Here is a 26947-nt window from a genome sequence, read left to right as displayed (position 1 = left end):
GAAGGACCTTCCTACCCTGAGGCAGGTCAACACGTCCTTCCAACTTGGTGTCATCTGCAGTCTTACTGAAAATGCACTCAATCCCCTCATCCAGGTCAGCAATAAAGATATTAAACAGGACACACCACTAATGACTGGTTGCCAGCTGGATTTAATGCCATTCACCACCACTCTCTGGGCCCAGCCTTCCAGCCAGTTCTTTATCCAGCAAAGTATGTATCTGCCCAAGCCATGGTCTGCCATCTTTCCCAGGACAATACTGTGAGCACTCCAGTGATGAGAGAGATCCTACCCTATTTCAGTAATGGCAATGAAGTCAAAGTTCGCCTGATACACAATGGCTTCCAGCTCCTTCTTTTGGCTGCCCATGCTGCATGTATTGGTGTAGAAGCACTTCAGCTGAGCCATTTGCCCAACTCCATCAATATTTCCCTAGGCTTATCTCTAGAGAGCCTTCTTTAGGGTAGTTTGGTTACACTGTGGTTGGACTTGGTGATCTTTAACATCTCTTCCAACCTGAGCAATTCTGATTCTATGATTCTTTCAGCCCCTTTCACCTTCATACCTAGTTTAAAGCCTCTCAATGAATCCTGTCAGCTCTTTTGCAGCCAGCCTGAACTATCAGTAGGTGATAACAACCAGACAGGTGTACCAGACAAGGGATGCTGCTAGTAACGTCCTTGACATGGGCCTTAGGGAACCAGCACATTTCCCTTCCCCAAGGAAGAGCTTGGCTGACATTACGGGGCATTCTGTTCCTCTCAGAAGGAAGTAGCCTACAACCATTACCCTTCTTTCCTTTTCAGAGGAGGCAGTCTTGAGGTGTAGAGTCAACCTTCTCACTCTAGAAAACCTCCTGGATGGACCTTCCACCTCATCCTTACTTACACTGCCTGGAGTTCCTTAGCCTCAAAACTATTACACAGAGCACCTGGGGAACTGATGAAGGTAGGAACTGGATTTGCCAGTAACACTAAAATGGGACCTGTTTCCACTCCTCATCTCTTATGTCCCTTCTCTCCGCTCAATCACGGTGGGACAGGGAGTCCACCACTGTCTGGTGCCTTTCTCTCAGGTGTTGCAGTTACTCCACCAGTCTATCAGAAGAAACTCATAGATGGAACCTACAATCTCAGTAGTAATGCAAAGGGAAGAAATTCAGGTGTCTAAACACAGGACAAGCATTATTTCACGCACCCTAAGATGTCTAAGAAACAACTGGTAAGCATGCCAGCTCACAATCCATAATTCTCCAGAAACAGCACTTTTAGAGGACCTCTGATATCTATAAAGGCAATATGTGACTCCTAACATGCTCTTCCTCTAGTGTTCTGTTTAAGAGTATTTAACATTGAAAACTAAATACTATTAAACTATTTTAAATGCTTTTAATTCTTTATTTAGAATATTTATCACTTTATATATAATTTTTAATATAGTATTACATACTTGTATATTTCACATTGTGTGTTTTATATAATTAACACTGTGCAAATAAATGGACTATTCACTGCTGAAGGGAAACAAAATTTTATACTTTCAGAGGATCACAGAATTACAGAATCACATGTGTTGGAAGTGGCCTCAAGAGATCACTGAGTCCAAAGCAGATATCCTACAATAAGTCACACAAATAGACATCCAGACAGGTCTTGAATATCTCCATAGAAGGAGGGTCCACAACCTCTCTGGGCAACCTGCAACCACTGCTCCGCTGCCCTTACCGTAAAGTTGTTCTTCCACATGTTAGTACGGAACTTTTTATGCACAAGTTTTAGGCCACTATTCCTTGTCCTATCACTACAAACCACAAGAAGAGCCTGGCCTCATCCATCTGCCTCCCACCTCCCTTTAGGTATTCATAAACATTTATCCTCTAAGTTTTCTTTTCCCCAGGCTGAACAGACCCAAGGTTACTCAGTCTTTCCTCATATGGGAGATGTTTAAGGCCCTTTATTATCTTTGTGGTCCTCCTTTGTGATCCTCTACTGGAATCCTCCTACGAATCCTTCTTCTTTGAACTGGGGAGCCCAGAACTAGACACAGTAGTCTAAATGTGGCCTCATTAGGGCAGAATGCACCCCATGATACCACTGGCCTTTTTGGCCACAAAAGCACACTGCTGGCTCATGGACAATCTGCTGTCCACCACCCAGGTCCTTCTCTGCAGAGCTCATCTCCAGGAAGTCATCCCCTAATCTGTACTGATATATGTGGTTATTCCTCCCCAGATGAAAGTCTCTATCCTTGCCCCTGTTAAAACTCATCAGGTTCCTCCCTGACCAACTCTCCAGTCTGGCAAGGTCCCGCTGAATGGCAGCACAGCCTTTCAGTGTGCCAGCCACTCCTCCCAGCTTTGTATCACTGGCAAACTTGCTGTGGACTCTATTCCTTCATCCAGGTCATTCATGAAAGTGTTGAACAAGACCAGACCCAGCACCTATTCCTGGAGAACACTGCTAATTACAGACCTCCAACCACACTCTGCATGACTGATGACACCCCTCTGAGTCAGCCAGTTGTCAGCCTCGCTGTCCACTCATGTATCCCATGCTAAGTTTCATAACAAGGACGTTGTGGAAGATGGTGTAAAATGCCTTGAGGAAGTCAAGGTAGACAATATTCTCTGCTATCTTCTATCTACCCAGCCTGTGATGACATCACAGAAAGCTAGCAGGTTGGTGAAGCATGATTTTCCCTCAGTGAGTCCTACTGACTACTCCTGATAACCTTCTTCTCTTCCAAGTCCTTGGAGCTGACGTCCAGAACAAAGTGTTCCATCACCTTTCCAGGGATGGAGTTGAGGCAGACTGGCCTGTAATGACTCAGATCATCCTTCTTGCCCTTTTTGACAGAGTCACTTTGCTAAGTCTGTGTCAGTGTTCTATGATTTTCCTAGCCATTGTTTCTAGTAGACTCAGATTTCTCACTTAAAGCATCAACAGCTGCAGTTTATTTAATATTTTCATATATGGAAGTTAATGATCTTCTCACTCTTATATTTTCTAGTTTGATTATATTGTCTCAGAAATGAATACATTACAGATTTATATAGTTTCCCAAGAAAGTTGCTAATCCGTTTAAAAATTTTAAAGCTGAATATCCTACTGAAATCAGTTTTAAGACTGCACTGTCTAAATCAATTTATTAAAATGTTTTGTAAAAAAAAAATGCAGTACATATGTAAACTTTTTTAGAAATCAATGTTCAACTATTTATGTTGGCCCATGACATAAGGGGTAGTCTAAGAAAATGGCACATGACATAAAGTGCTTATGAAGCAAAGATGTGTCACTGAATTCTTCCATGTGGAAAAACTGGCACCCACTGACATTTCTTTATGACTGCTGAATGTTTATGGAGATAAACAGTGCATGGGAGCACAGTGAGGCATTGGGTGTTGCGTTTCAGCAGTAGGGTCACCTCTGCTGGTGCAGATTGCATGAGCACAACATTCAGGTTCCTGTTCATTGCTGGTGAAAATGCATAGCTAATGGTGATAACTACCCTGAAAAATACTGTTGTAGAGCAAATCGTCAGCTACATCGAATGGTGTTATGCTCTTTGTTTCAGTTGTAATTTTCAAGGAAATAGGAGGCAATACTTCTGAAGTGAGCTACATACTACTGAGAGATTACCTAAAATTACAATAAATCATACAGTAACAATGAGTATTTGGTTCAATGAATATTGCGTACATTATCATTTCAATTTTTTTTTTTACCTACATGCCTTTCATATTTTTAACCAATATTATTTTTTTTGCAAGACTGCACAATTTAAACTGTAATATAATTCTTTGCAGACACATAATTAACTTAAAATCCTTACAAATAAGAAAAACATGTATGCTAAATATTTTCAGCAGACACATCTGCTGTCATCATATGAATAAGCATTCACCATCATATGAATAAGCATTTATGTAAGGCATAATACTACCTCACGCATTAAAGCAAAATAATTGGTATAAAAATCACAGTAATTTAAAGGATAAAGCAATAGGAAATATACGGGCTTAACGACTAATACATATTTATTTACACATTGACAGCTCACTTGATTACTTACTTTGCCAAGTAATTCTCCCAGTGTGACATCCTCATGATTGAGAACCCATTTCTTATCCTACGGTAAGAAAAGGAAAGAATGTTCAGTAGTATCAAATACATACGTATAATCAATGGATATACAGATGGTATAGTATATCCAGGAGCTTGGCTGATGTAGTTATTATATTGGAGTAGGAAAAGAAAAACATTCACCCTATCCTAGGCTTGCAAAATAGACTCTGGTGGAGTGGATCTCCAGAATAGATTCTTCCCCACTGGCAGCCAGCTCTTAAATGGATCTAGGAGAGGTGGAGCCAGGCTCCACCCCTTCCTGCAGCACAGGTGAATTGCCTTCACCTGTGCTCCCGTGACTGACTCATTGCTTCCCTCAGGTGGTTAATCAGAGGTTCAGGCCATGATTCAGCAGCCCCATACAACATACTTCCTATTACATACACTTCAGCAAGTTGAAATGTATCTAAAGAAGCGTTTTGTACAGTCTGCTCAGTCAAAAGCACATCAGGAAGTTAAAATCAGCTTTCAGAAAACATGCTTTTCAAAGAAATGCTAAAATGTACTGTATAGCCTGTTAAGTACATCAATTAAGTAGACAGTATGTGTGCTAATAAACAGAACACATGCACTTCCTCTTGCAAGCTCTGGAAACAGTATCTAGTGCCTTGTTTTTAAAAATGACTTGTGCCAAAACCACATAAGAACCTCCATTTTAGAATTTTTTTTCAAAAGAAAAGAAACAAACCCAAATCAATAATCATTTTCGTAATGCAAATATATACTGATTTTTCTGCTTATTAACAAGGTACATATGGCATATCTTAAGTCTTAGGTCTTAATCTTCTTTGATAGTGTATAATAACAGCCAATTACCTGAAAAGGCAACATAATAAATACAAGTCACTGGATCTATGCAGTGCTGATGACTAATAACTTTATTTCTTTATTAGCACCTCATCTGCTTATCACCTCACAAACACCATTAATACTAATCATATTAATGGTAAGATTCTATGCATTTTTTGTTAATAATAACTCATTAAAGCTCACAGAAGACCAAATCAACTGTGCTGGCTTTGCTGATTGACTTCTTAGTGGAACCTTAACAGACCAATCTCCTGGTGCTAAACAGGAGATTAGTCATGTGTGCAAATAAATACTTGATGGCAGGGAAGGAATAAGAGGGAACCAGGCTCCTCAGTGGCTCCCAGTGATGGGATAGGTGGCAATGGGCACAAGTGAGGAAACGTGATATGTATTCTGAACATGAGAAAGTGTTTTTCTCATATAAGAGATGAAACACTGTAACAGGATGCCCAAAAAGATTTGAGTCTTTATCTGCAGAAACATTCAATGCTCAACTGAACCCACTCCAGCTGACAGTTCCTATGGGGGGGAGGGGGCTGGACTGGGTGATCTCAACTCTCTTCTAATCTAGGTAAGCCTGTGAGAAATGTATGTAATTAAACCTTAACGTAGGGAATTCACTCTTTTTTTTTTTTTTTATAGAAACAACATGTCTATAACTAACATGCTAAGTCAAGCATGCTAGTTACCAGCACAGAACCAGAAATTTTATATATTTCCTGCCAAACACTGCATCCTAACTGAAGGCTATGCAACAGTCATAACTACCTTTAACATATTTTCAAATTAAAAAAGAAACACCAAATGTATATTTATTTGCCATTAAACTAATCAGTAAGACACATCCCAACATAGGAAGTACTGATTTCCTAGAAAGAAAGCCATTAAAAAATATATATATACAACCCCTATGGCTGAATCCTAGGTAACAAATGCAGAACACTGCACAACCTGTGTACAGAGATTTCTGAACAACATTTCTGTAGAATAAATCTTAAGATTATCTTAAAAGAAGCTAAACAGTTTTATGAGTGAGTATTTCCTTCATCTTCTCGATTTGATTTTGTTAAAAATTAAAAATGCTTTGTTCACTAAAGTCTGTAAAATTTGTCAGGTATTTTTTGCTGATTGGATGCCCCATTCAGAAGCTATTATATTTTGAACAGCTAGAAAAGGCCGTCAAAGTGCATTTGCCTTCACCAGTAAAGCTCAAATCTAAGATAACAATTGGGAAATAAAGCTCTAAAGAAAATAAGTATACAAATGACTACTTGATGTCATTTTAACTTTGAAATAAATACTGCAAAAACCAATAAGTTATAAAGTCAAATATTAATGTCTTTTTAACCTCTTAATTCTCGATGTTCTATATTTCAGTAAATGACTTTTGGGAAACTGACAATGTGGCATTTCAAACACTTCTTTATAAAGTAAAAATCCAATGCATAATCCTCCAGAGAAATAATTAAAAAGGCACCATAAGCTGTAATCAATTGATCTGGGAAAAGATTTGTTATTATAGTAGCATATTAATCACTACCTACATTTCTCTTACCTTCTGTTTTTTATTATATTAGCATGAGCTATTAATTACACTGAGTATCTTCACTGAGTATCTTGCTTCCGGCTTTTTTTTTTTTTACTCAAAGTTTGATCAGCTTGGTTACTAAGGCTCCTACTGGTGGCTGCAAATAATTATTTGTGAGCGTATGCAAACATCAGTGCCTTGCTAGTCTGTTTCAAAGGTATTATAAATTAATATTCATATGAATGATAAGTAAATTAGTTTCCTACTTATTAGAGTTTTCTGTCAGGAATCTTTAGTTACTTTTGTAGATACACAGACTCTGTCTTAAGATAGAGACTAATTGCATAAGCCATTCCTGTGGCTACCTGACTGAAAAGGTGGCAGGTATAGCTGCAGCAGACACTCAGACAATCCCTTCTCTTCTAATTGATATCTCTTCAAAACTGTTATTTTACTACTCATTAGACACCATCTGGACCAACCTGAAAAACAGACAGCTAAACAGAACGATACAGCCCTTGGTACCTCACACTCCTTCTGACTGCAATCATCATTCATTTTCTTTAACTTCTGTGTATATATAATAGATTCTGACACCAGTAATACTTTCCACATAATCCAGGAGAAATTAGCAAAAGATATGTATTGTAAAACAATTAACAGAACCTGTAACCCAGAACTTCTAAGTCAACTCCCCTCATCTGTTAAGCTTTTCTGTTATGTTCCTCTCTCCTGGTTTCTGCTCTCTCTTGGGTTCAGTGAAAACTTAAAGGAGCAGAAAAACACCTCCAAAGAATATGAAGAGAGACATTTTTCCACTAGGAAGTATTAAAACACAAATATTAAACCCCCTAATACAATTTTCACCTTGTGAATGTTAATATTGAGCTTCTGAGTGAAAAGATGCCGGTTACTGTACTAAACTCATAGAACCATAGAATGGTTCGGATTGAAACAAACCTCCAAGATCATTTAGTTCCAACCCCCTTGCCATGAACAGGGTTGCCACACAACGTATCAGGCTGCCCAGGGCCCCCATCCAACCTGGCCTTAAGCACCTTCAGGGATGGGGCATCTGCAGCTCTGGGCAGCTGTGCCAGTGCCTCATCACCATCTGGGTAAAGGATTTCTTCCTAATATCTAACCTAAATCTCCTGTCTTTTAGTTTATAGCCATTCCTCCCTGTCCTGCCACTATCAGATCACGTAAAAAGTCAGTCTCCTTGCTATTTAATAGTTCCCTTCAAATACTGGAAGACCACAATAACGTCTCCCAAAGCCTTCTCTTCTCCAGCCCAAACAACCCCAGCTCACTCAGCCTTTCTTCCTTATAGGAGAGGTGCTACTCTTCCAGATCCACTCCAACAGCTCCACATCTTTCTTGTGCTGGGGTCCCCAAACTTTTGTCATCAAGTTCATCTGTGAATGCAAGTCTCAATCTGTAGATGGTCCCTCTGTATCAGCACTTGTCAAGTTGAAGAAAACATTTTACAGTAATAAAAAAAATAAGTTGGAGCTTAAAATTTTATCTAGTGTCTTTCAGCACATGCAAAGTGATTTAACCCCTGTTCATTCTATCAACCTGCACCAAGGCAGCTTCAGTGCAGACAGATGGAAAGAAACTAAGATAAGAGAGACATTATTATCTATATCATATAAATCGTATAAATCTGGCATTAGAAAATTTTTAAAAATAATCTAATTTGCAATAAGATAAATATTCAACTAATTGTTTTGAAATAGTGTCATTGATTCAAATAATTATCTTTAAACTTATAAACAGAACTGCAAAGCAGAAAGCCACAAGGACTACACTGTTTCAACTGCAGGTATATTATCTCACTAATTCTGCTCAAATTGCGCTGAGTTAAATATGGTATTGTCCCATATTTTTGGACAGCTGCCAATAATTACTCTACAAATGAATCGTGTGTGCAAAAAAAAAGTACTGAGTGATAGAAAATGTAAGAAAATGGCAGCAAAGCGGGAAATAAAAGATAAACTTTAATGTAGATATGGATGAATCGTTACTAAAGACTACCAGTTTGAGTCATAAAAAATCTCATTTCAATAGAGTTGTTTCTAAATCAAAGAGAGCAAATTAATTAGGTTTTCATACCTAACCATAAGCTACTCTGAATGAGAGAGAAGGTCAGAACACACGAGACTATTACTGCTATTACTATTTCCAGCTATCTCGGTTCCAGCTGGGATAGGGTTAATTTTCTTCCTAGCAGTTGGTATAATGCTGTGTTCTGAATTTAGGATGAGAAAAATGTTGATAACACACAGACAGTTCAGTTTTTTGCAGTGCCTGCACATAGCCAAGGATTTTTCAGCTTTTCATACTGTCCTGACTGTGAAGGGGCAGGGAAGCACGAGGAGCTGTGAAAGGACAGAACCGGGACAGATGACCTAAACTGGTCAAAGGGATATTTCATATCACATGACATCACACAGAATTATAAAACTGTGGGCAATTGGCTGGAAGAGGCTGTTGTCTTAGGTCAGTCCACGATGGTGAGGAATTGCATTGCACTGTGCATCACTTGCTTTGTGTATTCTTTTTCCTTTTTCATCCCAACCCTCCATTACCTATTTTTCTTTCCTATTAAATTGTCATTACTCTTTTTTCCCCTAATTCTCTTGCACCTTCCACAGAGGGTGGAGTGACCAAATGGCTCTGCACTGCTACTGCACTGCCTGCTGGGTTAAACCACAACACCTGAAAAGGAAGCTATTATGATGTAACCTTGCAAATCAACCATAAATCACACTTTACCTAGTGCTTGTTTAGGCTTTTTTTTTTTTTAAGTGCTAATTTTGGACTGGAGAATTAGAAAGCAATTCAGACAAATCTATTAGAAAAATTAGTGGTTGGACATACACGCTTGGTACCTTAACAATGTACCTTATTTCCAAATAGAGTTGTTCAAGAAACACAGAAACTTTATTACTTTTTTTTTTTTTTTTTCATATGTCCTCTGGCATCCAAACCTACCATTAAAATTTGAAGATAAACATGAAAGAAGCAGAAACTAAATTACATGAATACCATGCTTTATTAAGTGACTTGGCTTAGCTCAGAAAGAGCTTTACCGCCTTGTGGGAGATAAGGAGATAACCATTTATTGGATACAAAGAGCTATCTGGCAAAAGAATGTGTCTGACATACTGTTCGGAAGAGTACTAGGGAAATGACAAAGTACCTGAAGTACAGGAAGGAACCATTTCAAGGTGGAAATTTCTTGAGAAGAAAGTGAAAAGTGCGCAAGAATCCCACTGAGACTACTCTGGATAGTACAAATTTCCTAAGGAGGCAAAAGGGGTCCTTGTTCCCCAGCCCACATCTAGAAGCTGGCTGAGAAAAGCATTTCTGCCTTTGGAAGCCATATAGTCACATCCTTTTTGTTCAGCATTACCATCTACCTTTTAGCTACAAATCAGCCTGAGTGCTACTGCAGTGAGGGCCGGCTGTTCCCTAGGGAATGGGGAGGCAGGAGGCACTGGGGACTGAACAGGACAGTGGCCTCATCAGCAAGCATACATCCAACTGCCTCCAGCATGGCAGCAGGGCAGGGCAGCCTCAAATTCAGATAATCCAAGTTTGCTGTGATACAGCAGGGCACTGTCAAGTTGGTAAATTAGACTGTGGGTAGAGGATAGGATGAAGGCCAGGCATCATAACAGGGTCTGGCACAGCCACAGACCTGCTGGGCAGGTTCCCAGTGACAAGGGTAGGCCAGGGCCTCCCCAAAAGCCATCTAAAGCCAGGGTTCAGTTCCAGACATGAGGGCACATAGTCGGGCACAGACAGAACTGTGAGGGCTAGAGTGGGGCTGAGAAGTGAAGCCGCATTTGGAAGCAGCTCCACTGCATGGGATCTCACCCTGCCAGATGCCTCTCCACAGCCCTACCTAGCAGCATCACCCCTGAAACAGCAGTGGATGGGGAAGCCCTCAGCTGCACCAACATAAGGTATAGGACTGTGCCCTGGCCAGGAGAAGGTTGCTGTCAGGACTTTCAGTCAGCCTTGACGCTGCTGACCCCTCCAGACATTTGGGTATTGGCTTACTGTGAACATCATACTTAAGGTTTCCATGAATATCACCTACTAAGCACTTTTTCCAGACTTTGAGTCTATCCAGGATATTTGGTTTCTCAGCTGCACTTACGATGATAAGTTTCATGCCTGGAGTAATAAGTAAGGAATCAATCATATCATATAATTCCTTTCTATCAAACATATAATTCCTTTACTCAGGAAAGATACAGGTACTGGAATGGTGTGCAAAGCCACTGGGGCCACAGTATCAATAGTTGATAGTCCCTGTACCACGCACAATACTATTTTCCCTTTTCTAAGCTACGAGACTAAAATGCTATTAGTATTACCCTAACTTCTTCCAAATAACTAAGCTCAAGTCTGAGAGTATGTTTTCCCTCTACGTAACTTCCATCATCAACAGTAACCACATCAAGGAAACCATGAGTTATTATGCCAGAAAGGTTTACTTGTTAGCTACAGTAAATTCTAACAGCTCTCAATAAAATGAAGAATATAACCCAGAATAAATATTTAGCATTACAGTTCCCCAGCATAATTTTTCTACAATTTTGGTAACAATTTCAATCATGAACAAGTCTAACATAGCACTTTTTCTAATCAGCAACCAGTAGTAACACAATTAGGTACAAAATATTTTAAAAACAGACACTTTGGGAGCTACTTATAAACTTGAGAACATCAGTTTAAACACTTGTTTTTAAAAATTGTAGCAGGAGAGTGAATGAAAAGAGGATAAAAAGAAACAGCCATCTATTTTTGCATTATGTTTCAGAGAACCATCAGGCAAAAATTCTTACATAGCAGACTCTCAAGTAAGATTTATAAGAGGGAACAGAGAGTCAATTCTGATCAATTTCCATCACAGGATGAATAAATTAGAAAAGTTCTATTTCATCATGATTGTTATTTACTTATCGCCTGTTGTAGCATTATTTACCCAGACAAAAGAAAAACCCAGATACAAAAAAACCCTAGTAACAGTTATGTATATGTGGATAGAGCCTATTAAGATCATTTATCATTTCCACATTAGAAGCACTATTTTCTACACTGCCTATCCCAGTAGATACAATATCAATTTTGTGAACTGTGTTTCAAGTTCTCCAGATTAACACAGAAATATAGGCAGCTAGTAAGTGAAAAGTGAAAGACTTTTGTAAGAACAAGCTAGTTTTACAGGAGGGATTCTGAAAAAGCGCACCAACATCTTTAGAACTGCTTCAGAATAAAGATTCATGACCCGTACAATATGCTATAGAAATGTTTTGCATTATCATCAGCAGTGTATTAAGCCATCTTAGAACATGCTGATTAATATGAGCTGTTAAACAGAGAAATAGTGCAATTTAACTTTTCTTCACAAAGGTAAACCTATTTCATATGACTTGATATTTTTTATTAAATAAGAGTGTAAATTTCAACCTTTTTGCTAAACCAAATACTGAACAGCCATAAACCAGCAAGAAAAACTGAGATTTTTAAAAGCTACTATGCAGCATATAAACTGCAGAAGTGACCTCAAATAACTGCATAGCTTTTCTGCGAGCTTGCTTTCTTGAAGGTCAGTAAAGAAAATGACTCCAGAAAACAATATAAAACAAAACCAAACAAAAAATCATAGATTTCCTTGCTTTTTTTGGAAGGGTGTGCAGTATTTTGCAAAGGTTATGTTCTCTAAATCACTGAATGACTAGAAAGATACTGAGCATATTTCAAGAAAAGTACAGGAAATAAAGAAAAATAACAGAAAAAGCTGAGAAGGATGAAGAATAGAACAAAAAAAGATAGAACACAAAATCCTTAAGCACAGTATAAGGAAAGAAGAATTTATGTCAGAACCACTGTATTTCAAAAGCATTCAGGAAACTAACAGCATTGATGTTTATTGAATATAGTAACTTAGCTCCTAAACTGAAGTACCCCAAATCATACACACCTCAAATACATGCATGCAGAAATTATCTGCCCTTTATGAGAAATACCCTCTAAAAGAACATTAGTACTCAGCAGACTCAAAGGAAAAGAAAATTGATTGTGAAGTTACTCATTTAAAAATTGCTTATGATTTGAAAAAAGAAAACGTGAAAGCTCAGTTGTTTTATGCATACAAGCAAAAAACACAAGCACCTCAATTGCTATAACAAGCTAAAATATTTTCACAGGCGCACAAAGACAAGCAAACACACACACTTTTACTTCTTCCTTCCCACCCCGGCTACATATGAACTTTTTGAATTTCATGTACTTTTTTCACTGGGTTGAGAGACTACAGATGTGTATAAAACTGTCCAGGACAGTCTCCTTGAACCCAAATACTTAGACATATACTTCCAATTACCAGCTGTTTCCAGTTAGCTGGTTTCTTTTTCTCAACAGATAAAACATTTAATTTATTACAAGTACTTTGGCAACATCCACATGATTTGCTGCAATCAAATGAAACTGCACTGAAAAAAATATATGAAAACACAGAAGTATGGTAAATTAGGTATTTAATACCTAAATTATTCCACTGTAACAACATCAACCTAAGCTCCAACTTATCGTAAGAAACAATTTTAATGGCTGTAATGACAGAAAAGAACAAACATTCAGCAGTCTTCTTAGTTGTAGCTAAATAAGCTAAATTACATTTTTCTTTATAAAGTATCTGCATGATGTCCAATACCAGGAAGAAGCCATTTCTTCTAGAAAAGAATAGTACCTTTTTAACAAATTAGCCTAAAAAATTCAGTCAGAAACTATGTTAAGTTCTTTACTACTGCCTTTTCCAACAATCTCATGCTCTACTGTATCATCTGGTCACATTAATAAAAAATAAAATCAACAAGTCTTGCTTGCATAATATGTATATCTTTGTATATCTTCAACTGATTTGAAGAAATAAGCTATCAACCATACTGAATTTTTCATCATCAGAAAGCAATACATTTCTCAGCCATCCTTTTGAGCTTCTAAACAAAGAACCGTTTTGGAACTTCAAGAAATCATAAACTCTTAGAAGAGTTTTTTTACACGGTCTAAATTTTAAATCTAAAATATGTATAAAGGCAATCTGCCAATTATCTTTCTGTGGGGAGAAGAAAAATGTTTTGCAGACTTCTGCTGTGGTACCATTGCAGGAAAAGTGACAGCCAATCTCATGACTATTTTAAAATACAGAATATTTGACTTTTCATTCACTGATTGACAATAGAGGTCTGCTCTGTCTGATTCCTCTCCACATGTCACTCCTTTTTAACATACTGATCTGCTTAAACTGGTGCAAGCAATCACAAGCTACTCCACAGTAACTCATTCTGTAGTGCTCTAATCCTACAGAGTTATCTAAGAGCACAGACACAGAGTCTTGGTCTCAATGCATTCTGTATTCGCAGTCATGAAAGCCTACGTTTATGTAAGGTTTCACAGTTCTCAATCATACCATAAAAGTAGTATCGTAAATTCAGAATTCTTATTTCTAATAAAGTCAAACTGAATGCACTAGTGAAAAAGAAAGCGTAAAACTAGAATACTTCATGAAGTTTGTTAGCTCACAATTTTACAAAGACTAACTATTATAGAAGAGTTGAACTACAAATTTATGAAAGCAGTCAGAATCCATTAAAATCAGGATATTACTTCAGTAAAGAAAGTATTTTATTACTGCAATCCTATTACCTAATTCTAACCAAGCTTTATCATCGTGCCATATCAGTGATTCATATAACATTTCCGATAAAGACGGAAAAGCTATGTTTACAGCCCCAGTTTTTTTCAAGGTATGGACAAAAGTCTGTGCATGCAGAATTACAGAATGGCTTAGGTCATAAGGGACACTAAAGATCGTCTAGCTTTAACCTCCCCTCCATGCGCAGAGTTACGAACCACTGTACCAAGCTGCCCAGGGACTCAGCCAGCTTGGCCTTAAACACTTCCAGGTATGCAGCATCCACAGCCTCTCTGGGCAGCCTGTTCTAATGCTCTCTGTGAAAAAACTTTCCCCTGACAACTAATCTCTCTCTTCTTTAATAAATCTTCTCTTCTTTAGTAAAACTATTCCTCTGTCCTATCACTATCAGACCACATAAAAAGTTGATTCCCCTTCTGTTTATAATACTGGAAGGCTGCAGTGATGCATCTCCTCAAGCACGCTAAGCAAGCCCAGCTCCCTAAGTCTGTCTTCACAGGAATGGTGCTCCAGCCATCTGATAGTCTTTCATGGCCCCACTCAGACCCTTTCCAGAAGCTCCACATCATTCCTGCACTGGGGGCCCCAAACCAGGATGCAGAACTCCAGATGGGGCCCTATAAGGCAGAATAGACGGGGACAATCACCTCCTTCACCCTGCTGGCCACTCTTTTGATGCAGCCCAGGATATAGCCGCCCTTTGGGCTGTGAGCATATACAGTTTGTTCACGTACAGCCTTTCATCCACCATGACCCTTAAGTCTTTCTCCCCAGCACCACCCTCAAGTTCTACTCCCAGCCTGTACGCATATCTGGGACTGCTTTGATGCTAGCACACCACCTTGTACTTGGCCTTGCTGAACATGGGCCCATTTCAGAAGGGGGAGTTTCTCCATCCTTAAATTTCATAATCTGGTTTAGTGGCATTAGCAATCCTGCTGAGCATGCACTTTGTCAATGACATAGATGGTGAGACCACAATGCTGAAGAGCACAAGTGTCAAGTCAGACCTCTAGAGGGCACCACTCATTACTGGCATTCCCCCCGACATAGAGCCATTGACAACAAGCCTCTGGCTGGGACCATCCAACCAATTATTTGTCCACCCAATAGTCAGCTTTCCAGTCCCTATTTTCCCAATTTAGTGATAAGGATGTCATGCACGATCATGTCAAGGGCCTCGGACAAGTCCATTTAGATGACGCAAGTTGCCCTTCCTTTGTCCACCGATGCCATCACTCTATCAGAGAAGGCCACCTTTGCTGAAACATGCTTTAATTGAAGTAGATTACTCTCCTAATTATCAGTTTTATTTAAAACGCCTTTACTTAAAAATTTTCCACAGAGTTTGTTTTCTACCCTCTTAACAACTTTTTTTTTTTTGCATGACTAGCTTATTTCTATCTTCTTCATAATGTTCCATTACTTTCAAAATGTTTTGTTTTCAGATTTCAGTTGTGCTTAAGATAATTCCAAATTCCAACTTGTGCAGCACTGCAGCACTAATTTTATGTGATTGTACAAAAACTGGGAGTGCATATGCAGACAAGATGCCCTAGTATTTCTAGGACAGAAAATTTTAAGAGATTCTTCAAACATGATATTTTGTATGCTGAAAAGAAAGTAATATACTCCCTTGAAAACTACTACTTCTTGCAGTCCTGAACATAAACTAATGCTTATGCACCTTAAAATGCTAGTTTCCAATTTTGCTCTAAAACTGAAAACGGACAGCTTTACTATAAAAATCATATTGAAACAGACACATTCCCTAAAGCAGATTTTTAATTCCATGGCCATGTAGAAAATCTACATAAGTCTTTGATCACAACATATCTGGATATAAAACAATATTTGTTACTTCGTGTTTAGGGATTCCAATGTGTCACTGCTACTGCAACATTTTTAAAAGATTCTTCAAAAAAAACATTCCTCTGTCTTCTTAAGTTTCAAAGTACTTGAAATTACACATAAATTTGGTTTAGTACTTTGCACAAAGCTGCTCTCTTTTTTCCTTTCTCATTAGGATGCAATACTTTCAGAAGTACATGCTACCACTAAGGAAGATGTATTCCTTTTATTATCCATAGAACTATTGCAGCTCCATTTACTAAAAGCCTTATAGTGAAATCTTACAACACTACACTTCTGAAGAAATAGGAGCCTAACTCAAAAGTATATCTAATACTAATATACTTAACTGTTATCAAATATCGATAGCTGCAGGCTCCTTTTCAGTCTCCAGAAATAAACTAAAGCAAATACTGAAAATTTGCCTAAATTCTCCTACTACACTAAAAAAGCACTGCCAGTTTCCTTCACATGTCTTCTGTATGATCACAGTAATAGTTTATGGCAAATAAGTGAAAAAACACATTTCATGCTTTCGTAGAAAATATGATCTATAGCTGTAGGTACTATAAGCCCATACTTCTCATAGTATAAATTCCTTAAAAAAAACTGAAAGATCTATTTTAACAATTGAAAGTACACATATTCAACTTTGATTGTGTTCAGGAGAATTACATATTTGGCCAAAAATCATCCCACATAGACCATGAACAGAAGGTTCTTCCTGGCACTTCTATGAGCTTTGCCAGATGTGTGGGTATCATCTAGGAAAGTCACAATTTGACCCTATCTGGCACCAAAAAAACTAGCCTACATGACATTGTGATAGCTGAACTGTTTGCTGCTATAGTCTCCTTACATTTACACGAGAGTTCTGCTCCAAAAGAGCTGATCTTAGATCTAACAAACATAATATGTTCTTCCCAACAGGCAGCATTGATTACTGCAATGTCTTCCTCTTCACCAACTTAACTCTTTCATGTCTCAAGATGAGTATTACTTAATTGAGTATTAGCACTGCTCTGCAATAAAATCAAAAGTCTACTTATTGAGAGGATACTGAGGCTTTTAAGAAGTCTGACTGAAAATGAGACTATTCAGCAATTTCCCCTAAATCCTTCAGTTCAATCTTGAAGGCCTATGAAACATGAGTTGCCTTCACCCTGGATATGCACACTGTCTGCAACACTGAACTTACTTTTGTAAACAGAGTAAAAGCAAACAAAATACCTAAAAAACCAATCAACACTATGGGAAACCCAAAATCAGGAAAGTAAATTTTGATTAGTTTTGCCTGGGTATTTTGTGTACGTCAACTGAATGACAAAAGTACTGAAAAGCTGGCACACAGAGTACACAACTTGTTTAAGCTTTCAGTCTTTGAAAGCTGAGATCAAAACACTCTTAAAAATGAACTACAACTAAAACAGGTTTGGTGAATGAAGAATTAAGGTCATGTAAGACTTTTACCAGTGACTTTTATGAAAAGTATCACTATTTTTATCGTCTCACATTTTTTCATAACTTCACACGTCTAACAAACTAACATTTTGCAACTGAGATTCAGACCCACGTGGAATCCTCAAGTCATTTACAAACTTTTTTGTCGCTGGAACCGCTAAAATCAAATACACTTTTTATTTTTCTTTCACTTCACATTATTTATAGTTCATCATTTTTCTGTGTGACTGTTTGAGGCCATAACAAAGGCTTCTTTGCGACCTCAAAATAGATCCCGAATTGAAAGCCACCAACAACAAATGTACTGCCTAACTCATCTTACAAAGAAGTGGCATTCTGTTTTCCATGAGATTGGAATTTGAATTTACTGCAGAAGGACCAAAGACTGACCATATTGACAGTAATCAAACAGCACCAGATTAGCAGAGTGAAACAGCTGCTGAGGGGATTCTAAAACATAAACATGGGAGGATAAGGGACTATTTCAGACCAGATCTCCTCAGATTATGAAGACAGAGATCCCATCATCAGTTGTGCATCTTACTATTCTGTTCCTGTTTAAAGGAGTAAAGTTCAAAATCTAAGTGGTAATTGGCAGATTTGCTTCAGAAATGCATTTCTGATCTAAGCTAAAAAGTTACTACAGACATATCCAAATAAAATTGGTAATTATGCCCTTGATAATTTCATTTTTTATTAAACATACTTAGCATATCTGCAACTTAATACACATTTCTGAAGTGAACAGAATGTATTTTAGGGAATTTAAATACTTCAAAAACATGAGGTCAAAGACAGTAGAAAATGAAAACACGTTTTACATATTTAAAATAGCTTTTCTGCTAACAAACTCCTGTACTGAGGCTACTCTAGCACTCTTCAAATCAGTTATTTTATCAATAATACACTGAAGAACATAGAGGTGCAATTTTCCAAAAGGTTATATAAAAATATAAGAGGCTTTTCCATAAAAAAAAAAAAAATCACTTGCAGATATCATTTTAATGACAGTAGTTTTTTAATTTAAATTCCATTATTATATATCATTAAAATTCCAAGCAGGCTGATTTGGTGTGCATGAAAATGGATGGAGGACAGGTCTTTTGTAGCACAATTAAGAGTGTTCCTTTCAAGGGCAATGTCACAGAAGGTGAACACTAATTTTGCTAATATGGTAAAGGAGGATAAATGACTGTGAGAAGGAAAGCAAAAACAAACTACATAGTATAATTGTTTTCCTGTGAAGTTCTCCGTCATATTTAACTTTCATTTCCTAAACAGGTTATTACAGGGACAGCAATTTGCATTAAAAGATTAACGACTGCAGGAAATGTCAAAGACTACTTTGCACTATAAGATGACAGGAGAAACAGACCTTGCAGATGTCAAATGAATTTTAAGGAAAAGATCAAAGATACTCCAATATTAATATGATGTGGAAAATAATCCCAACTAGGTGTCAAAGTACACATGCCATTTCTGAAATTAACTTACAATGTCTGCACTTTAAGTTACTTATTCACACTGACTATTTCTACTTGCATTTATACTTCAAAGGGCCTGGGGTAAATTACAGTAACTGATACCTGGAAACGCATTTGGGACAATATTTCCTCAACAGTGCATGTCACAGAAGCACTCTTTCACAGTATGTTGTTATAGAAAACTATACATAAATAAAAAACTTCACCCCCCAAGAAGATGAAAAAAAGTGTCATGAATACAGAAGCTCCCTGCCTTCAAAGCCAGCAACAGTCAATAAAGAAATTGTATTTTTCATGCCTGTTTAACCTTAATAAAATAAGATAAATAAGAATCAATTATTTTATTATTTAGTACATAGTAACATACCAAACAATTATTTTACATTTGCAAAAACAAAGCAGCTCTCAAAGTATGTACACTGAAGAAACACAGAAAAAAAACAGTTTCGTAAAAGAAATTATAAACAGAAAGATTTCATTTGGAGTTTTGCAGCCTTTTATTTTTAGCTTTAAGAGTTTATATAAAAAAATATAATTATCTGCACATCAAAAATGAAGTCATAAGCTTTTTCAGATTCATCAATGAATTTAAGCAATATTTTACATTCAAAGTCTTCATTTTGTAATCACCATGACATTTACTAAAAATATGTACTTAACAATTGCCATACTTCAAATTTGGAAGTATACATAATAGGTAAGCATAGAAAAGCACAAAAATCACATTATTTTTGAGAAAATGAATATGTTTTAACGTCTTAAGATTATTAAAGGTAAAGAACGGGGAGTTTGTATTAGGAAACTGAAATAGAAATTGTTACACTTGAAAGAATTTTTGTAACACAGAAGGTGCTATACATATTCTTCAGACTGGTCTGAGGTTTTTTGATTTTTGTTTTTTGTTTTTTTAATCAAATGCAAATGGCTTACTCATAGTTCAAGATTTCTGTTAAAAACAGTTCACATATGCACGAAGTATCAATTGAGCAGATATTAACTGAAAAACTCCGGGAAAATGGCACAGATACTCTTTAAGCTTCCTAAACAGTTGTATAGTTTAATAGTTCAGTCCCTTAACATTCCTCTCACAGAAGTTATTATACTATGATACTGATTAATAAGGAAATTTTGAATTTCAAATTTGCAATTACGCTGTCAGGGTAATACTTGTTTCCATGCTTGTATCAATACCTTATATGAAATAGAGGGAAAACCATGAGGTAACACAAGTTTTCCAAACTTTGCTAGAATTCTACCACTTAAAAGAACATTGTTTACATTATTTTATTCAAGAATAATTCCTTATTGCAACTTTATGGGGACTACTTGGCCAGCATACAATTCTAAAAGGAAATGCAAAGCAGAGAAAGGAAAAGTAAAAGGATATATTTTAACACTGAATGTTGTTATTCAACATAGTAAAGATTTATTTTAAGAATTAGTATGCAGTGTTATTTTATAGGAATGCATTGCATGGAACACAGAAGGCTGAAAAAATCTCAGAAAAGAAAGTCACAGAACAATAAGCAAGAATGAAAAATCTCTCTAGCAGCGTAGGAATTCGTTTTAGGTGACAGTACAAACCCTCCCTAGCCTTTTCAGTTAAAGAGTTCTTGAAACGCATGCATTACCTTCACAACAGGATTCAGCAGAACAACACCGGATTTCTTTGTAATAACTTGCTTTGTTGTATAATGATGCTCTATGAGCTGAGGAATAGTTGGAAATCCAGTTCCTTCAAAACGATATTGATTCTGTATGGAGGTAAAAGGAAATAATTGTTTCTCTAAAAGCAAAAAAACTGCAAAAAAGCTTTTCAAATCTTCCTTAAACAGTAACAAAACAAAGAAACGTTCACATTCACAAAGTTATATTTTTGTCCTTATCTATTTAATAGCATTTTACTATCATGAATAACATGGAATGATAAGACAAAACATTAATAAATGCAAAATTACCAAATCACTCATTTGCAGTAAAAGAATAAAAATAAGTATTTACTCAAACTCTGAAGTTTAAAAAAAAGGGCAGCACTTGCATTTCCAAAGATGGGACTATTTGAAGTACTTAAACTATGACAGAGTGAAATATTGTAAGCCTGAAGCAACACAGAATTCCTAAGCACCTAACACTATATATTTTATTTATAAGTAACAGAAAATGAACTAAAACAAACATCTGAAAATAAACTAGACAAGATATAAGTAACTTTTTTTTTTTTTTTACTTAGATCTTACTGCATTTGCAATGTTTGATTCAACTAGTAGCTAGCATAAAGTGCAATACCGAGGATCACCCTTTAATAATTAGTGTTTATCAGAGGAGATTAGATACTACAGTGGTATGGATGCTAAAAACAAAAGGCAAGTCATGCATATAAAGCAAGAGAGAACATCTGGCCAAGTCAAAATTCTTTCCCCTCAACTCCTCTATTTTTGTCAATTTACTTCATTTTTGCTACACAATCTACAAAACAGGAACAATTAAATCTCTTAATATATTAGAGATATGTAACATTGTCTTAGCAATTCTAGCATTCTTTAAAACACTATGAGGAAAAAAGTAGTATCTTCCTATCTTATCTTTGACCTTATGTTTGACAGTAAGAAAAGTGTAAATAGGTGTTTATTTCATCCTTCATGTCTTAAACCGTACATTATCGCTAAGTGTAAAAATAGATAATGGCTCAGTGAGCAGTACACTAATTCCAGCTCCTTTCAAGTAACCCCATTTTTATTTCTGTTCTGATGATCCAAAAAACTTGATGTTCTAAGAACTGGCCTAGCATAAGAATCACTACCGCTTTTATTCCCTCATTGCAGCTCCAATCTTATACACATCTGCTGCCATCTACGTCTTCAGGGCAAAGAATATTGTTTTATTCTCTGTATTTTCACAGGATCCTGACCATTAAGATCGCTATCAAATACCTTTTAGAACAGCACAGCCTCAAAACAGAAGAAATGAAAAAAAAAAAAAAAAAAGTAGCCTTCAATGACTAACAAATTTCAGCATTGAATTTTGATGTTTTAAAATTAAACAATTGAACTCATTTATCTCACATATGCTTTTATTAAGATTTACACTTAAAACGAGATAAAAGGAGTTATGTAAAGAATATATATCCTGCATATATTCTAATGCATTCTGCAGTCCCTGATTCAGAAAAATAACTGTGAATGAAAACCAAAACCCCCAGTGATCTGACCAGTCAAATCTGATTCCCCTTCGGTCATACCAACGTAAATAAAATTTTTAAAATCTTGAATTAAACTCTGACAACATGCCTACCAAAATTTCTAGGAATCCATTTCCTCTTGTAGTATGACTAGCAGTCCCACTAGTTATAGCTCCTTTTAAAGGCTAAAAAGCTTTACTTTCTTTAAAATTAAAGCCTTTTTTCCACAACTAATACAGCAAATTCATCCTATAGGAGTGCTTAAGGAGTTCTGCATTTCTTCAGAAGTCTTAGCTTTCATGATTGTCAACAAAATCTTCCCTAAATATACTCCAAGACCAGATTAATGCAATACTCTTGTTAATAAATGGATAAGCAGAAAGATCTAGTGACATGATGATGTTTGGACTGTGACAATCTATGCAACATTAAACAATGTTGCTGTTATATTTCAAATATGATTCCTAAGAGGAAGTAATAAAATTACTGGAAAAAAAAGACAGCTTTATTTAATTTTTCAGCTTACAGATAAGAGTGGCCTCAAAGTAATATTAGTGAAAAAACTTCTCTACTCTGACTTTAGAGCCCAATCTATAGTGATGTGCATAAAATGATTTCAATCACACCAAGAATATTACATATATTTAATTCTGCTAGATCAGGGACAGAGTGCTCCAAGCATCTTTTAAGACTCTGCATGTCTAGCTATAACTAATTTTATTGCTCTTATTTTCCCAACTAGCACTCCGGTATTCCAAAATACTTAAGGACTATAAAAAAAAAAATCGAATTATAACACTGGCTTTGTGTCAAGGTCCACTTTTACAAGGAAAATCCCAAATGAATAAAAAAAATCCAGCTGGATTAGTACCCATAATCACAGATAGTACAAAACATCTAAAATTTTCATAGTTTTAAAAATATCGCAGCCCCTCATTAAAAAGAAATAAACCAGTACACAACACATCATCTTCCAGATAGACATTATGGAAAATATTCCTAGTGCAAATTTAGTTACAAGACCAAACTTGAGCATTCTTCTATGAAGTTTGCCAAAATTTTTGGAGACCTTATAACGAAAGACTGAAATATGTTCTGTCATCGTTACTGAACCAAAACAAAGAATGATACTACATTTGAAGACATAGAAGAATTTGTTATATGAAAACAGATATAAGAACTGCTGCATTTTGAATTAATTTGGAATTCTGAAAGATAATTAGAAAAATACTTCTATAAATAAAAACAAGTAAGAGATTAAGAATACAAAAAATACTCAGGTCAAGGCATATGAATATTGACATACTTTCTAGAATGGCAGCCTTAATCTAAGTTACTAAGTTCTAAGTCCTATGTGCTGCATAGTATTCAAAATCTTTTGAGCCCTACTGAACAAAATAGCATTCACAGGGCTAAAAAGACTTAAAGTATCTCCAGAGCAGCAGGGATTTAAACTCTCAACTGTACAGGAAACAGCACATATTATTTGAATTTTTCAGCTAGATTTAGGAGAATCATTAGTCTGAATTAAAATAACCTATTAGTACTAAGTACAAAAATTGGTTTAAAAATAAATAAGTGTACATGCAGAAATGAGTACTAACAAGTTCTGGATTTCATAACATTTACAGAAACATTTTGGCTTTTCAATATATGGTAAAATAATATTTTTCTTTTATTCCCTGGAACAACCTTTTCCCCTGGGTTTGAATACTAATTGAAGTATTTGTAACAGACTTCATTTAAAGATTAAAGCCATGTGTAATATTACATTACATAGATACTAAATCATTTAGTAATAGATATCCTAACATTGAATAGTTAGTACTATAGCAGAGACGTACATCAGCATATTGTATGATAAAGTGTCTCCGTTGTCCATCTGAAAACACAGAAAGGACATATTCACCAGGTTTCCCGTGGCTCTCTCGCACCAAGAAGTCTCCTTGCTGTTTTAACAGCTCCTGGGCTTCTATTCTTGGAATTGCACCGTGATACCAGTCTTGTTCTGCCAATGGTTTCTCTGTGGTTGATATCACATCAAAGAACTTGGGAAAGATATTGAAGAAAAATGTTACTGTGACTGTACATTTTTAGAATTTACTTATAAATGAAAAGCATGATAAACAACAATAATTTCTAAATTATGTATCTAAATTAAGTATTTCTATTAACAAATTAAGGCTTGGATATTTACAGAAAATGGACATTAATCTTTTTTTTTCTATTATCTAAACAATTAAGTCTGTTCACACGAAAAGCATTAAGTCTATGGAAATATCCATAAGAACACATAAGAACTTTCACTTGTTTGTTTTTCTTAGGCCATACTGACCAATAGTGACCAGTGACTCTTTTTCACTGTTTTAAACATTCTGACATGCTATTAATAACAATTAAAAATGAAGATTTTCTTCATACAAAGAAACTTCTGAGAGAAAAACATAAAAAAAAACTGAATTTAAAAAGCATTTAAATTGGACAAATTGTTTTAATACAATTTAAAAGCTCCATACCAAATCAATTAACAGCTCGAAGTGACATCTTCCCCAGCATTTACATGACAGCAGAGAATAGACATGCGGGTGTACTGCATTCATGAACCTGCACTGAATTTCTGAAGTCATAATGATTACAAGATACCATTTTCACTGATTGTAAGCAGAAGGTAATGAGTTTTAATTTACGGTTTTACATATTAATTTAAATGAGCTTAGAATTGAGTAAGAAAACACTTAGAAAAACATTATATTCAATAACATCTTCAGATTTGCTTGTTCTGACTAGACTGAGAAGCTTTATGTCATTTGAAATCACTAGTGAAAGGGGTCATACAAATTCTCACTGCCAAGTGGAAAAAATCTGAACAAAACAACACATTGTATATTGTATCAGGAGTTAAATTATATATGGATATCTCCCACGCAAGCCTGCTGAACTGCATTTCGGATAGCAGAATAAAGACTCACATCTCAGCTAAGCATAGTCAGATAGAAACAAAACACAGAATTTTGAATGACCCTCTAGATGCTTCTCTAACCCAATGAAACAACAATCATAATTTTCCCTCATAGGCTGGACAAAGTGAACAGAAACACTCCACTGGTGCACGCAGGAGTAAAAAATGACATGGCTCTGGACAGGGTGGAGGCAATACATAAACTTACAACTCCTTGAGGGGATATTCAGGTCAAGATTACCTACCCAACCAAAGAAAAAATCCAAAATAAAGAAACAAAAAACCCCTAACCATTAGGAATTCTCTAAGGGGGAATGAAAAAATAACAACAAAAAAGGGAGTCTATTGAAAACTTCCTTTTAAATGTATGTAATTCTTGAGAACTTTCATGGTAAAGTATCTGGTATAACAAATGCCTCTGTCTGTGGGCTTCTGGCGTCTTTCCAAGTAACATCTCAAAACGTGTAGTCTGTTAGTCCCAGAGTATCATGGAAAACTACAGATCTTATCTAAGAGTCTGACGAGGCCTCCTCTTCTCAGACATCAAAAGTGACATCTTTGGGTGTCTCTTTTATCAAGAATTATTTCAGATGTGATATCTGACAACAAAACAGTGACAAATACACTCTTTCTAGCCATGAGTAACGATACTCATTTACCAATTATGCTTTATTACAGATTCAAAACAAAGAAGAACTATGAAAAAAAAAATAACAGATTGAAAAGAAAGATAACAGAGCTTTTTGGAGAAAAAGGAGTACTCCAAGGTACTATATTTATTTGCGTAGAGAACTACTAAAAGCCTGGAATATTGTTTGGTCAAAAAGGCACTCATCTCAATTTCATCAAAAGTTAAACATTTCTTAGATTAGAGTTGTCTCCCATGGTTAAACGACACTAAGCTATTCTCTTGCAGAAATCCCTAACACACACACACACACCACACACACACACACACCACACACACACACACACACACACACACACACACACACACACACACACACGAATAAGCTTTCAAAATGTTTTAAGAGGTTATTCACTTGAATATTTATGCATCAGAGATGGAAAAAAAAAAAACAAAACAAAACGGATTTTTGCTATGCTATCAAGAAACATTAAGGGGTTCAAAGTAGCAAAACCTTTGCCACATAAATACATTTCTACTCCAAAGGAAATGCCTCTAAGGATAGGAGGACAGCTCAGGGTCAATAAACTAGTCCAATACCCTTCACAAAAGAAAATTTTTAAAACAAAAGTTAAAAAAAAAAACAACCCTGACATTGTAATTTATTTTACAGCTTACAGAAGAGTCACCAGATAATAACACTTCCTTATGTTCAAACTGGGTCAAGTGTGAGTCACTGTTTAGACAGAAAATCATGATCACATCCCCAGAATAAAACACAGAAAAGGCTCATGAAGAAATAAAAAAACATTTTAAAAATGCTAGCTATGATGCTGCTTATGATACTAACATCAACCTTCCTCCTAACTTTAAATTTGTTTAAACTAATGTTTATTTATATAGAAGTAAACAACAAAAAGTTGTATCCTTTGCTGACATCTCCTACCTTACACTGCCTATATATTTTTTTTACCTTACCCTGGGGGGGTACTTATAAAGAAGGTGAATTACACTATTTTCTCTGAAGAAACAAGTGGTAAATATTTATGGTTTGAATATTATTTAAATTATTTTAGAAAAATATTTTCCACATGATATGATATTCACCCTGGCCTTGAAAATAAAAACATTGCTGAGAGCACAAAAAGACCAGTACAAGAATATCATCATTTTAATACTAATTAAT

At 36.1% G+C, this 26947-nt stretch overlaps 1 protein-coding gene across 2 annotated transcripts in view; it reads right to left on the bottom strand.

Annotated features, from left to right (window-relative positions):
• FER (FER tyrosine kinase) overlaps positions 1-26947 on the bottom strand; it is a 183818-nt gene that overhangs the window by 69523 nt on the left and 87348 nt on the right. For both annotated transcript variants that reach the window (XM_085212751.1, XM_085212752.1), the window contains exons 12-14: positions 24019-24222; positions 20628-20750; positions 4072-4128 (exon numbers count right to left, since the gene is read on the bottom strand). In XM_085212751.1, coding sequence (XP_085068877.1) covers positions 4072-4128; positions 20628-20750; positions 24019-24222 — 384 coding nt within the window. The remainder of the gene's footprint in view (positions 1-4071; positions 4129-20627; positions 20751-24018; positions 24223-26947) is intronic.

Source organism: Meleagris gallopavo, chromosome Z (genome assembly GCF_905368555.1).
Source record: "Meleagris gallopavo chromosome Z, MGAL_WU_HG_1.1, whole genome shotgun sequence".
Classification (NCBI taxonomy): Eukaryota; Metazoa; Chordata; class Aves; order Galliformes; family Phasianidae; genus Meleagris; species Meleagris gallopavo.
This window is presented reverse-complemented; position numbering and strand designations above follow the sequence as displayed.